This window comes from Sceloporus occidentalis, unplaced genomic scaffold, assembly GCF_023333645.1.
Source record: "Sceloporus occidentalis isolate IW3139 unplaced genomic scaffold, rSceOcc1.0.p SCAF_3, whole genome shotgun sequence".
NCBI lineage: Eukaryota > Metazoa > Chordata > Lepidosauria > Squamata > Phrynosomatidae > Sceloporus > Sceloporus occidentalis.
In genome coordinates, this window is record NW_028316983.1 from 88,297,499 (window position 1) to 88,309,542 (window position 12,044).

The 12,044-nt window shown below is 40.1% G+C and overlaps 1 protein-coding gene across 2 annotated transcripts; it reads left to right on the forward strand.

Moving 5' to 3' along the window:
- Positions 1-824: 824 nt before the first annotated feature.
- On the forward strand, positions 825-11,780 carry LEPROT (leptin receptor overlapping transcript). 2 transcript variants are annotated; one of them, XM_089515365.1, is made up of 4 exons: positions 825-1,041; positions 3,325-3,400; positions 4,435-4,621; positions 8,182-8,559. In XM_089515365.1, exons 1-4 carry the CDS (start codon positions 1,026-1,028, stop codon positions 8,239-8,241), a joined length of 339 nt encoding a protein of 112 aa, XP_089371491.1. In that variant the 5' UTR covers positions 825-1,025; the 3' UTR covers positions 8,242-8,559. The 2 variants fall into 2 exon arrangements, with proteins under 2 accessions (XP_089371491.1, XP_089371490.1); XM_089515364.1 differs by lacking the exon at positions 8,182-8,559 and adding an exon at positions 8,639-11,780 and having other exon boundaries at positions 834-1,041.
- Positions 11,781-12,044: the final 264 nt, after the last annotated feature.

The following is a 12,044-nucleotide window of genomic DNA, read 5'->3' on the forward strand; positions in this document are numbered from 1 at the left end:
AATAACAGGATCATTTGTATAATAACAGCTTCTCTGCAAACGATTTGTTGACGGGAGAAGAATGAAAAGCCTTAATGATGCTTGAGAAGCGCGACCGGCGATCTAACCTCCGAGCTTCTGAAGCGTTTGGCCCATGATTCCAGGGTGGTGCCTTGTGTGATTGGGGCAATAGTGCAGAATTAAAGCAGTTTGACACCCCTTTAACTGCCATTCCTTCATCCTAAAGACTCCTGGGATTTGTAGTTTGCTGAGCTGCTCAGCCTGGTCTGTCAGAGAGCTCACACTCGTTGAAAAATGAAAAAGTCGGGCCCTGGGCTGGGAAGTGTGCCTAAAATAAAAAGACTCTGTGTGCGTCCCTTCAAATAAGCTGTGAGGCCTTAGGGTGACCCCATGCATTTGACAGGGTTTTCTCAGGCAAAGGTTACTCAAGTCTGCATCCACACTGGAGAAAAAACCCAGTTTGGCACCGTTTTAACTGCCCTGGCTCAAGGCTATGGAATTCTGGGAGTTGGGGTTTGGCACCCCTTTAACTGCCCTGGCTCAAGGCTAAGTGATTTTGGAAATCTAACTGCCAGAATTCCATAGCCTTGAGCCAGAGCAGTTAAAGCGGTGCCAAACCGGGTTATTTCTCCAGTGTGGATGCAGCCTCACAGCGGTGGTTTGCCAGCAGTGAGGAAAAGAGGAATTGGCTGGATCCCTCTCCCTGCAGCAACAGTAGCAAACGCCCCAAAACAAATGTATCTCTGAAAAGGGGCCATTTTGTGAGGAGAAAGCCCACCAGCGCTTGCTGCCATTCCCAGGAGGAGCCCCTGAAGCAACACCTTCTTCTCTTGATATGTCTAGAGAAAGGCCTTCCTTGTTTGTTTGGGTTTCTCTCTGTGGGTGGAAAAGGGAAGGCTTAGGCAAGGCCCACGTGAGCAGAGGACTAGACACGGAACAAGACACCGCCTCCATCTTCTTCGCCTTCCGAATCCGGAAAAGAGCCCCCACAGCAAGGAAAGGCGCCCCAAAGCCAGGAGGGGGGCATGGCGGGAATTAAAGGTAGTAGTAGCCCCTTCTTCTCCCTCTCTCTGAGGGATTGCCTAACTTTCCCCGCATACACACACCCTTTTCTCCACACTCCTTTGCAATGGCTTTGGCCAAGGCGTCCTTCTTTCTTTCTTGGTAAACTAAAGGCCCCCTCGTCTTCCCTTCCTATTCCCCCACTTTCTGAAGGGATGCCCCTTCTCTGCCCCAAATGGCTTGGGGACTTCAGGTCCCTGGCATGCAGATTTCTCCCAGCTGGAAAGCATACTTATTTTTTGTTTTGTTTTGTTTCTGCTTTGTTGGGTGCCAACAAGTCTTCCCCCACCCATGGCGACCCTCTCTTTCTCTTGCCAACTTTCATTCAGAGGGAGTTTCCCCTTGCCTTCCTCTGAGGCTGAGAGAGTGTGACTTGACCAAGTGGTCAAGCAGGGAGTCGACGCCTGGTCTCTCCCCAGTGTCCTAGTCCAATGCTCAAACCACTACGCCTTAATGTCAGTGGTTCTCCATCTGTGAGTCGCAGCCCCTTTGGGGGTCGAACCACCCTTTCACAGGGGTTGCCGGACCACTGGAAAACAGGAGCGAAATTACAGTTATGAAGTAGCAATGAAAATAATTTTATGGTTGTAGGGTCACCACAACATGAGGAACTGTATTAAAGGGTCGCGGCATTAGGAAGGTTGAGAACCACTGCCTTATGTGAATATACGATGCACTGAAGGCACACAACAACAACAGCAACAACATCTGCCTTGGTGGTGATGTGTGGCTACAAGTTATTCCCAAATTATGGCAACCCTAAGTGGGTTTTCTTGGCAAGATATATTCAGAGGTTTGCCCTTCCCATCCTCTGAGGCTGAGAAAGTGTGACTAGCCCAAGGCTGAGCTGGGAATCAAACCCTGGCCTCCAGAATGGTAGGTCAACACTCAAACCGCTATACCATGCCTGCCCCTTGTTTAATATCACTGCCTCCACTCTTGCCTTTGTTTTTGGGGTGTTGACCAAATATGACCAAACTGAGGCCATGTTGGGAAATGCTCTGGTTCCTGATGTTTTCCAGATCCCTTGAGAAAGTGCTGTAAATATCCCCCCCTCTCTCTATATATGGTTGACTTCTTTTGTAAATGTGAAACGTAATCTGGAGCAATGTTTCTGAGGGCTTCCTGTTTGGATGCTCCTGTGAGAACTTGGATCACCAGGCAGGGCGGCTCCTTTTGTAATTGCGTCAAACAGGACATTCGGGTTGGGGTGACTGATCCTGTTGTTGTTGTGTGCCTTCGTAGGCTTTTGTAGGGTTTTCTTGGCAGAGGGGGTTCGCCATTGCCATCCTCTGAGGCTGAGAGACTGTGACTTGACCAAGGTCATCCAGTGGGTCTTTATGCACCAGCAGGGAACCAAACCCTGATCTGCAGAATCATAGTCCAAAACAGAACACCACACGTATAGGGCCATATAGGACCAAGCAAAACTGCCTTTGCAACAATGCAATGTTTGGAATAATTTATTTTATTGTAATTCCCAGGATCCCACAGGCTATGTTGGCTGGGAGATCCTGGGAGCTGCAGTCCAAAACCCAACAGTTCCAAGATTTACATTTGAGGAAATTTCCTCCTATTGGAATCTATTAAGATAGCAGAGCTCTGACAGCCTGTGGATCTAATGGACAAACACCTTCATTTCAAAGCCCACTCCCATTTTCTTTGGAAAATTTTGTAATTTTTACCCTTGACATGCAAGTTTGTTTCTGGTAGCCACCACCAGACCATTTCTGTGCAAACTGCAGTGTGTACTTCATACCCTAAAAGCACCAGATCCTGTCTGATCTTGGAAGCTATGCAGAGTCAGCCCTGGTTAGTATTTGGATGGGAGATATTCAATTAATACCAGGTGTTATAAGCTGTATTTCCGAGGTCAGAACTGACAAAAACCACCACTTAGTATTCCTTCCTTAGGGAAACCCTATGAATTTCATGGGGCCACCATAAGCCAACAGGTAACTTGAAGGCACATATGCACAACAGATTTGCCCTAGGAGTGCCATAAGTCACAAATAACTTGAAGGTACACAACAAATTAAAATTTCAACTCCATTAGCAATAGCAAAGTAACTTCACCTTGAGAACATTTATTGGATAAGGAAGCTGCTGCACATTTAAGATAAACATCGGATTGCTTTGTGTAGTGATCTGTGAATTATACTGCAGAAAATATGTTATATGTCAATAACTGGATAGTGATTTTTACAAATTAATTTGATTTACAGCTTGGTGATCTTATTCATTTTATTTTAATTTTTCCAGCTTTGGTTGGTTTGTCATTTACTGGAGTCATTGGACTGACATTCCTAATGTTGGGATGTGCTCTAGAACGTTATGGGTAAGAATGTACTGATTATGTGTGTGTGTCTTTGTCTCTCTGTGTGTATGTGTGTATTGTTTATTGTTGTCATATGCCTTCAAGTCATTTCTAACTTGCAGCGATCTCATCATAGGGTCTTTGTGGCAAGATTAATTCAAAGGGGGTTTATCATTGTATTCCTCTGAAGCTGAGAGTGTGTGACTTGCTCAAGATCATCCAGTGGGCCCCAGTAGCTGGATTGTCTCCCAAGTCCAACATTATGACCTGGCCACACTGGCTCATGTTCTGACCAATTCATTTGGAATAAATACCTTTTGTCAGCTTCAGCTAACTGAACTATAACCGTGTCTGTTTGACCACAGTGGTCCAAGTGCTGGTAACCTCTACAATACGTTCTGCACAGGGCCTACTTTTGAGACTGGAATCTGTTAATGAATGCAGTTGCTTGTTTCCTGAGTAGAGTGAGGTGTCAAAAGCGCATAAAAGTGGCCTTGTAAGTTCTGTACTGACGGTCCGCATACTACAGTATATAGACCATATCAAAAATGTTGACATTAGTGTATATAATGTTAAATAATCTGGATCCAGCGTATTTGAGTAACTACTATACACCCTATTCCTACCTCAAACATTTTATTCAGCGATGGTAACTATTGTGTGCGTGTGCATGTGTGTGTGTTTGTGTGGTGGGATTATATTTTGTGGCAAGCACTAACAATCTTACTAAAAAGGGAATTTTACGAAAAAGCACTAAACATCTTACTAAAAAGGCAAAAAGGCTTCCCATGCCTTAGTTCAAAGGGAAATTGTGGAGTTTGGGACATTCACTAGTATGGTGAAAAATACATCCTCCCATGAGTTTGCAAGGAGCCAGTGCATCTCACCCCACTATAAAAGTTTTCACCCTAATATTATATTTATGTTCAGTTTATTACGCCTATGTATATAGTTTGTGTATATATGAGTGCTTAATTAGGGATGAAACTAGCTTATAGATGAAGTTATTTTTTAAACTAGCTTACACTTGCATTTCTTGCCTTTGTATTCGACAGGGTTTACTGGCCATTATTTGTCTTGATATTTTACTTCATAAGCCCTATTCCTCATTTCATTGCAAAAAGAGTAAGTGATGATACAGATGCTACAAGCAGTGCCTGCAAGGAACTGGCATATTTTTTCACTACGGGAATTGTGGTTTCTGCCTTTGGATTTCCTATCATCCTTGCGCGAGTTGAATTGGTAAGATATCAAACCAAGATAATGTAAGCTGATTCATGTGTCTCTTGACTTACATGCTTTAATTATTGGTTTCTTAATTATTTATTAATGTATTATTTATTAATTGTTAGTGTTTCTACTGGATATTACAGTTGCTGTTTTGCTATTTTCACTCTTTTGACAAATCGTGGCAAGATTTGGTCAGAGGGAGTTTGCCTTTGCCTCCCTCTGAGCATGAGAAAGTGTGACTTGCCCACTTGGCCAAGAAGGGCATCGAACCCTGGTCTTCAGAGACATAGTCCAATACTCAAACCACTTCCTTATGTTGGTTTTCTCCAAATAACATTGTTGTGTGCCTTCAGGTCATTTTCAACTTACAACAACCCTAAGGCAAACCTGTCATGAAGGTTTCTTGGCAAGTTTCTTCAAAGACAGTTTGTTATTGCCATCCTCTGAGGCTGAGTGTGTGACTTGCCCAAGGTCACTCAGTGGCTTCCATGGCTGAGCAGGGACTCAAACTCTGGTCTCTAGAGTCGCAATCCAGTGCTCAAACCACTACACCACACATATACTTCTCAACTATTCTTTTCTGTACATGAATGTTGAGTGGCCCCCCTCCCCACATTATTTACCTTTTCTTCATGTTCTGTTTGAGGAAGAAGTTTGATAATTCAGTGATTAAATGGGATATAAATTTTAAGATTTCTTTAAAAACAATAACATGTATTTCTTCAGCATTTTTGGTAAGGCACTTGAGCTTCCTGCAAGGTTTTTTTGGTTGTTTTGGTTGCTTCTTCTTATTCTTTTTGTTTCTTATTTCCTTATCTGCTTTTTGGTTACTACTTATTCCACTCTTTTACTAAAACTGTGTATTTCTCCTTTTTAGATGTCATACTGTTTCTAGGTTCCTTTTTTCTAGGTCTTTACTGGCACTTGTATTTTTCTATAAAATATCTATCCTAGGTTCTTGATGAAACTGTTTTTACATCTTCATTAGTCCATTCAGTAAAATACACTTCTTTCTTCTAATTTAGTGTAAGAGTAAGTAATGTAATTTTACCACTAGAGAGCGCTCTAATTCCTTCTTTTTTCTTACAGAAAGACATTATTTCTTCTTCTTCTTTCCTTTTTTGTTCTTGTTAGAAACGAGGAAGAAATGAAATGTATATAATACTTTTCAATACTAGCACTAAGAATAATACGAAGCAAAAATTTAATCCCTTATATGCTTAGAAAGGTTAGAAAATAATTCAGTAATAACAACAACTCTGGACAATGAATTTAAGCTTTATAATTGAGTGCTACATCACCATCCACTGGAAATCTGCATGTTTGTCCCATATTTGTAAGCTTCTCTGAATCAATGGGACTTGCTTTGGTGTAAATGTGGAGTGAGTATAGTGCATCCCCATAGCTATTTTTGAGCGGTCAGCCCCTTCCAGGCTGTATTTTTCTGCCAAAGAGAGGTAGGGGTGAATTACCCCCTCACAGAAGTCTCCAGGAATGAAGATATACCCCTTAAATAAGTTGCAGGACCCTCTTTGCTGTGTAATATCAAATAATACTGTACAAGTTTTTACTATTTCCAGCTCTTCCCCTTCCCCCAATTTGGGGCAATCTGTGCAGTCCTCAGGGGAAAATGGTTGGCAGACCCACTAAAATTGTCCACTCCTGATGCAAAGAATCAGGCTGAAAATACTATACGGTCAGCTTTCCGTATCCATGGATTTTTTATCTGGGGATTCAATCTTACATGGCTTGAAAATCTTCATACCATATATAAATTCCAAGAACCAAACCTTGATTTTGCCATTTTATAGGAGTGTTTTATATAAGAGTCATTTACTCTGTCATTGTATTTAATGGGACTTGATTATTCATGGATCTTGTTATCTACAGGGTTCCTGGAACCAAACGCCACCAAATACTAAGGGCCTACTGTATTAGCTGTAAACTGAGAGCTAGTGTGGTGTAACTTGGCTGCAACTCTGGAGCTTGGGGTTTTAATTCCTACTCAGCCATGAAAACAGACTGGGTAGCTGTGGACAAGTCACACTCTCTCAGCCTCAAAGGAAGGCAAAGGCAAACTCCTTCTGAACAAATCTTGCCAAGGATTTGATATGTCCTGTCAGAAATGACTTGAGAGCACATAAGAACAACAAATAGAGCTAACTATCCTGAACTCATATTTATGCTGTTTATCTCTTTTGTTAGAGCAAGATATACAGCAGTAGCTTGCTTAGGACAACTCTGATTTTGGGTGTTTGGGTGTATGGACCTTCTTGCCACAGTAAATAATAAAGATCTTCAATAGATTTTCCAGTCGTAGTATCCAGCATTAACTGTAAAACCCTATTCTGATGCCACTTTATAGAAACAGTTGCTTTGTTTCAATGGCAATGGCATGAGACTGACAGTACCAATAAAGGCAACAAAATTAAAATATTAATTAAAGGAATAATGAGTAAACATTATCTTTCATATAGTAGAAAGAGACTGTCTACACACACAGTTCTTAAGTCAAATATGTTAACTTAATAGTTCCCATACATACAAAAGTGTGCATTGAGCTACATAAGCATATGTAGTCCTAATCCAGTCAAGCACAGAAATAATCTTTGCTATTTTTACTCTTGATTCTTAAGGGTGTTAAACATTTCTCAGCAACTTTCCCACCAGGCCAGTTTTTCATAACTTTCACCCCAGCCAATCATTCACCACTATGCTGTACAGATGCTGTATTTTATATGTACCCATTGAATCTCTCTCTCTCTCTCTCTCTCTCTCTCTCTCTCTCTCTCTCTCTCTCTCTCTCTCTCTCACACACACACACACACACACACACACACACCAGTTGTACATTTTGCAGATAACTCTGGTGGTTCAGGGATCTAAAAGTGCATTAAACAAAGAAAGAAGCAAATAATCATAGCATATTCCTTCTACGCCACATTCCTCTTGCTGGCTCTGATCTTCTAAGATGATCCAAATGTTTTCCTGTAGTCTTCAGGTCCTGTTCTAGCTTTCAGCCACTAACTGACCTCTGACTGACTGACTTCTTTAAAATACTCTGGGGATAATATGTTGTTATTGTGTGAGGACTTTCAACTACTGGTCTTTTTTTAAGGTCAAAGTTATGTCTCTTTATAAACCTCCTGACCACAAACCAAATTTTTGGACTTCTTGATCAATCTGAATTGTATTTTGGTATACACTTATTTCTATATAAACAGTAAAAGTAGTTTTCCAACACCAACTCCTAAGAATGTTCCTGGCTGTGAATGCAATTCCTTGCTCACTTCCTGAGAGAGAAGCTCCCTTTGACTTAACTGGGGCTTGTTTCAGAGAACACATGCATAAAATTAAGTTGCACTGCTAACAACCCAGTTGAGTACCATAGCAATGGTATCACTAGTGATATGGTATCATCTTTTATTTTTGGTTCCTAGGAAATTTACAGCAGAATGAATTTTATGTAAGAATTGTATATTTAAAGCTTGTTGAAAATAGTCTTTTATTAATCATTATGAACAATGAAATACTTAATGTTAAGGTTTCTTCCAATATTTTAAACCAAACAGGAGCAAAGAAGAGAAATAATCTGTGAGGAGCAGTGGTTCAGATCTTCATATGTCTTGTGATAGCTAGGAGCTTTTGAATTAATTTGAGAGGAGTGTGGCTAAATCATTTTTTCATAGGGCACGGATGCTGCTGCTGATGGAAAAAATCTCAGAATGTCTTGTACATATTTCCTTATTTGCTCTCTTGATCAGATTTATTATACATTATCAAGGACTAATAAATGGTTCTGCATTTCAGTAAAATAATAAGCAAGTGCTGTAATTATTACTAATTATGTAATGACTATAAATTACTTTAGTTGGCTTCATACTCAGAATTTACTGTTTGATCTTAAGCGCTTTTAGCATGCGGATGTTGTATTTCTTTGTGTCACTCTAATGCTGGAAATAATATGTTTTTTTGATCAATTCATGAAGGGATATATATATGTGTGTGTGTTTTAATTTTCTATTTCAGATCAAGTGGGGAGCTTGTGCCCTTGTACTGGCTGGCAATGCTGTAATTTTCCTTACGGTTCTAGGCTTTTTTGTTCTGTTTGGAAGAGCAGATGATTTTACCTGGGAACAGTGGTAGACCTCAGTATGATACGGATCTGTCCTATATACCTTGACTATTGACTTGGCATTTTACAGTGCGTTGTAATTGTGTGTATATACTATGTATACATGTGCACATGTTAACCTGTATTAAGTGCACGCAGATATAGCTGTACAATGTTAGAAACAAGAATAACCTTTGGTCAGAATCCATTAATGCATTTGGGTATCAACATCAGCAAAATTGAGAGTCCCTTGCCCCACTTTACCCCAGCTGCAGTCCTCCTTGATACTGAAAATCTTGCTCTGGAGAAGCAGATTTCTGGAACATTTCTGTAGGATGTATGGATGGATGAAATAAGAGCTGCAGGAAGAGGCAGGCCTCTAATTCTGACAGAAGCAAGAAGAACCAGTGGAAGTAAACATTTCGATTTTTACCTTTATATTTTGGTTGGCCAAAAACACCGAAGACTCATTGCATTTCTAATGCTGGAATATGTGTTTATCTGGGTATGTGTAATTTAGGGGCTCAGCAGATGGTCCCTAAGTGGTGGCTCAGCACTGCCCCTGAAAGTGCTGGATTGGAGACTTGACAACTGCATGCCACGTCCCTAACCTGATGCAGAAAGAAGCCACAAAAAGTGGTTTCTTTTTGCGCCGTAGAAATGGCACCCTTTTTGCATCCACCTTGGCTCTTCTGCAGCTCTTTGGTGCAGCACATCTACACACTGTGCCAAAGACGTGGCGTGATGCTGCCCGCCATGCAGTGGGGCATGCAGTGTGCAGCCGACATGGGGCGGAGTCAAGGCGGCCAGTGAGCAGTTACCACGCCCCAGCTCTTCCCTGATGCCAGCGTTTATTGCCAGTCTGTGAGGGCCTTACTCTAGCTTGTGAAGATCTTTGGGAAAAGTCTCCTGAATCACAGTCTTGGGGCAAAAACAGGGACTAAATAAAGGGACAGTGATTGACTGACTGTAGCATACATTTGAAAGTTGGGATGGGCTTGAAAGTTAAGGCAGACTTGAAGAGCTGTTGGGAAATCAAGCAAGGTCAGTCGTGTTAGTCCTTGGATGGGGGACTACTAAGGAATGCCATGTGCTGTAGCCTACATTTCAGAGGAAGGAATTAATAAAACCACTTCTGAGTATTCCTTGCCTAAGAAAACTCTGTGGAGTTCATGGGGCTATGTTCATTCATACATATGTTGGAGGCACATAAAAACACAACCCCCTCCCCCCCTCAGTATTCACATTAAGTACAACAGTTGCTTTTTTTCTCTTCTTTTTTGTGTGCTATAACAAAAGGTATCGAGGTTTATTAAATACAAAATTAAATATGTTAAAAGATTAACAAATTCAATTTTGTCCAAATGCTCATATAACTGTTCCCTAGTAGAGCTTTCTGTTGTGGCAGTTGCACAGGCCTACTTTAATTGTGATACATGTAGTGTATCCACTCTATTAGAATCTTAAATCACTAAAGATTTGTAATTATTCAAACCATCTTGTAAAAAGAGTGTATTAAATCTCACCAAAAAATAGCAATAATTAAGTTTTACATGACTACGGTCTAAAACACACTGCAGAAATAATCCAGTCTGAAACCGCTTTAATTGCCCTGGCTCAATGCTAGGGAATTCTGGGAACTGTGGTATTGTGAAACATTTAGCCTTCTCTGTCAGAGCGCTCTGGTACCGCAATAAACTACCGTCCCCAAATTCCCTAGCATTGAGCCAGGCCAGTTAAAGCGGTCTCAAACTGGATTATTTCTGCAGTGTGTTTTGGACCTACATTTAGAAAAAAATTGATCCTCTACTTGCAGATTGTGTGGTATAATCCTAAAAGTGCCTTTCATGTGCTGGATTGCATTCAGAATTTTCTCTGGCAAATGGATGGACTCTTTCCAGTCATAGGAATCTTCTAGTCAGAAGAATCCCACTAATAAAAGGGAGAAGGCAACTTCCCTTTCTGCTTGTGGGAGTTTTCTGAGAGGAACCATGCTCAAGGAATGCTTCCACACATAGCTGGATTGAACCTATCACCAATTTCATATTTGGTTTGCATTAATGTAGATCATAATAATTTTTAATTCTTAAAAGTGGTTCTAGCAATAATTAGAGTAGAGGCAGAAAGATTAAACCTTCAGTCTTCGGCATACATATAAATGCATTGCAGTGAATACAATGGGTTTCATTTTTGAATAAACATGAGCTTTAAAGCTACCCTGTAAATATCACTGGTAAGGAAGGAATAGAAAGAAGAACTACTTTGAAAGGAAGGAGTAGGAACTAAGGTTAGATTTTTGTTCCAGGGAAAACCACCACTCTAAAATCATACAGGCTCACATTCAGCACAACACTTATGATAGTGTTGGGATTTTTTTACCCTGCAAATTTTTATTTTTTACCACAAATTGCATTAGACCAGTTTTTTTGGATCACATGGTGAGTTGTGGGAGGGAGCTGCTTCCACATACACAATTGCTACATTGGATACTCACCACTGTATTAAGAAGCTTTTCAAAATGGTATATGATGAATAAAGTAAAATGGTAACTAGTAACATTAGTTTTCTAGCCAATATCAAACTGCCATTTTTCTTTTTAAAATTGAAACAAAATGGCATACTATTCCTCCTCTTACTTGTGCAAACTTAAATTGTTCTTGCTTCCCTGTTGCAGTTTGTTTGACATGGGTTTACTGCTATAGTTGTAAAAATTCCCATAAGCCTTATACTGACCCGTTCCAAGATTGTCATCCTACCTGATGTGAACATTCATTTACTTTAATGGTTTCCATGATAGTAAACATCAAAGTGCCTTTACCTCCAAGATTATTATTACTGAAGAAAGTTTGTGCATAATGCAATATGTATTTTTGCAAGCTGATCTTTCAAAGAATTGGCTGCTTTGTATTTGCTCATGTTTAGGCTTTCTATATTTCATATTTGGTATTCAGTAATATTATTATAAACTCTGTCATTTGAAGTACTGAAATCATGCACTATTGCAATGTAATTGTGAATTGAAGCAAGTTTTAAACTCTAATAAAACTAAACTTTAAAGTTTATTGTCATTAACTTTGAATTATTTTTGTGTCTTTCCATTTTATTTCAAATGAGAAGAAGCTCAAGATCACACTGACCTCATACAAGGCAAGACGGTATAAATTAAAGACGAATAAAGAATGTCTTTAAAGCACAGTAGAACAAAAGTTCAAAAACCATTTGCTCTTCAGATTTGGACAACTGTTGCCAAGTAAATGTTCCAAACTTAGTTTAAACTATGCATATGCTCTTATATGACGTTTAGCACTTATCAAAACTGGT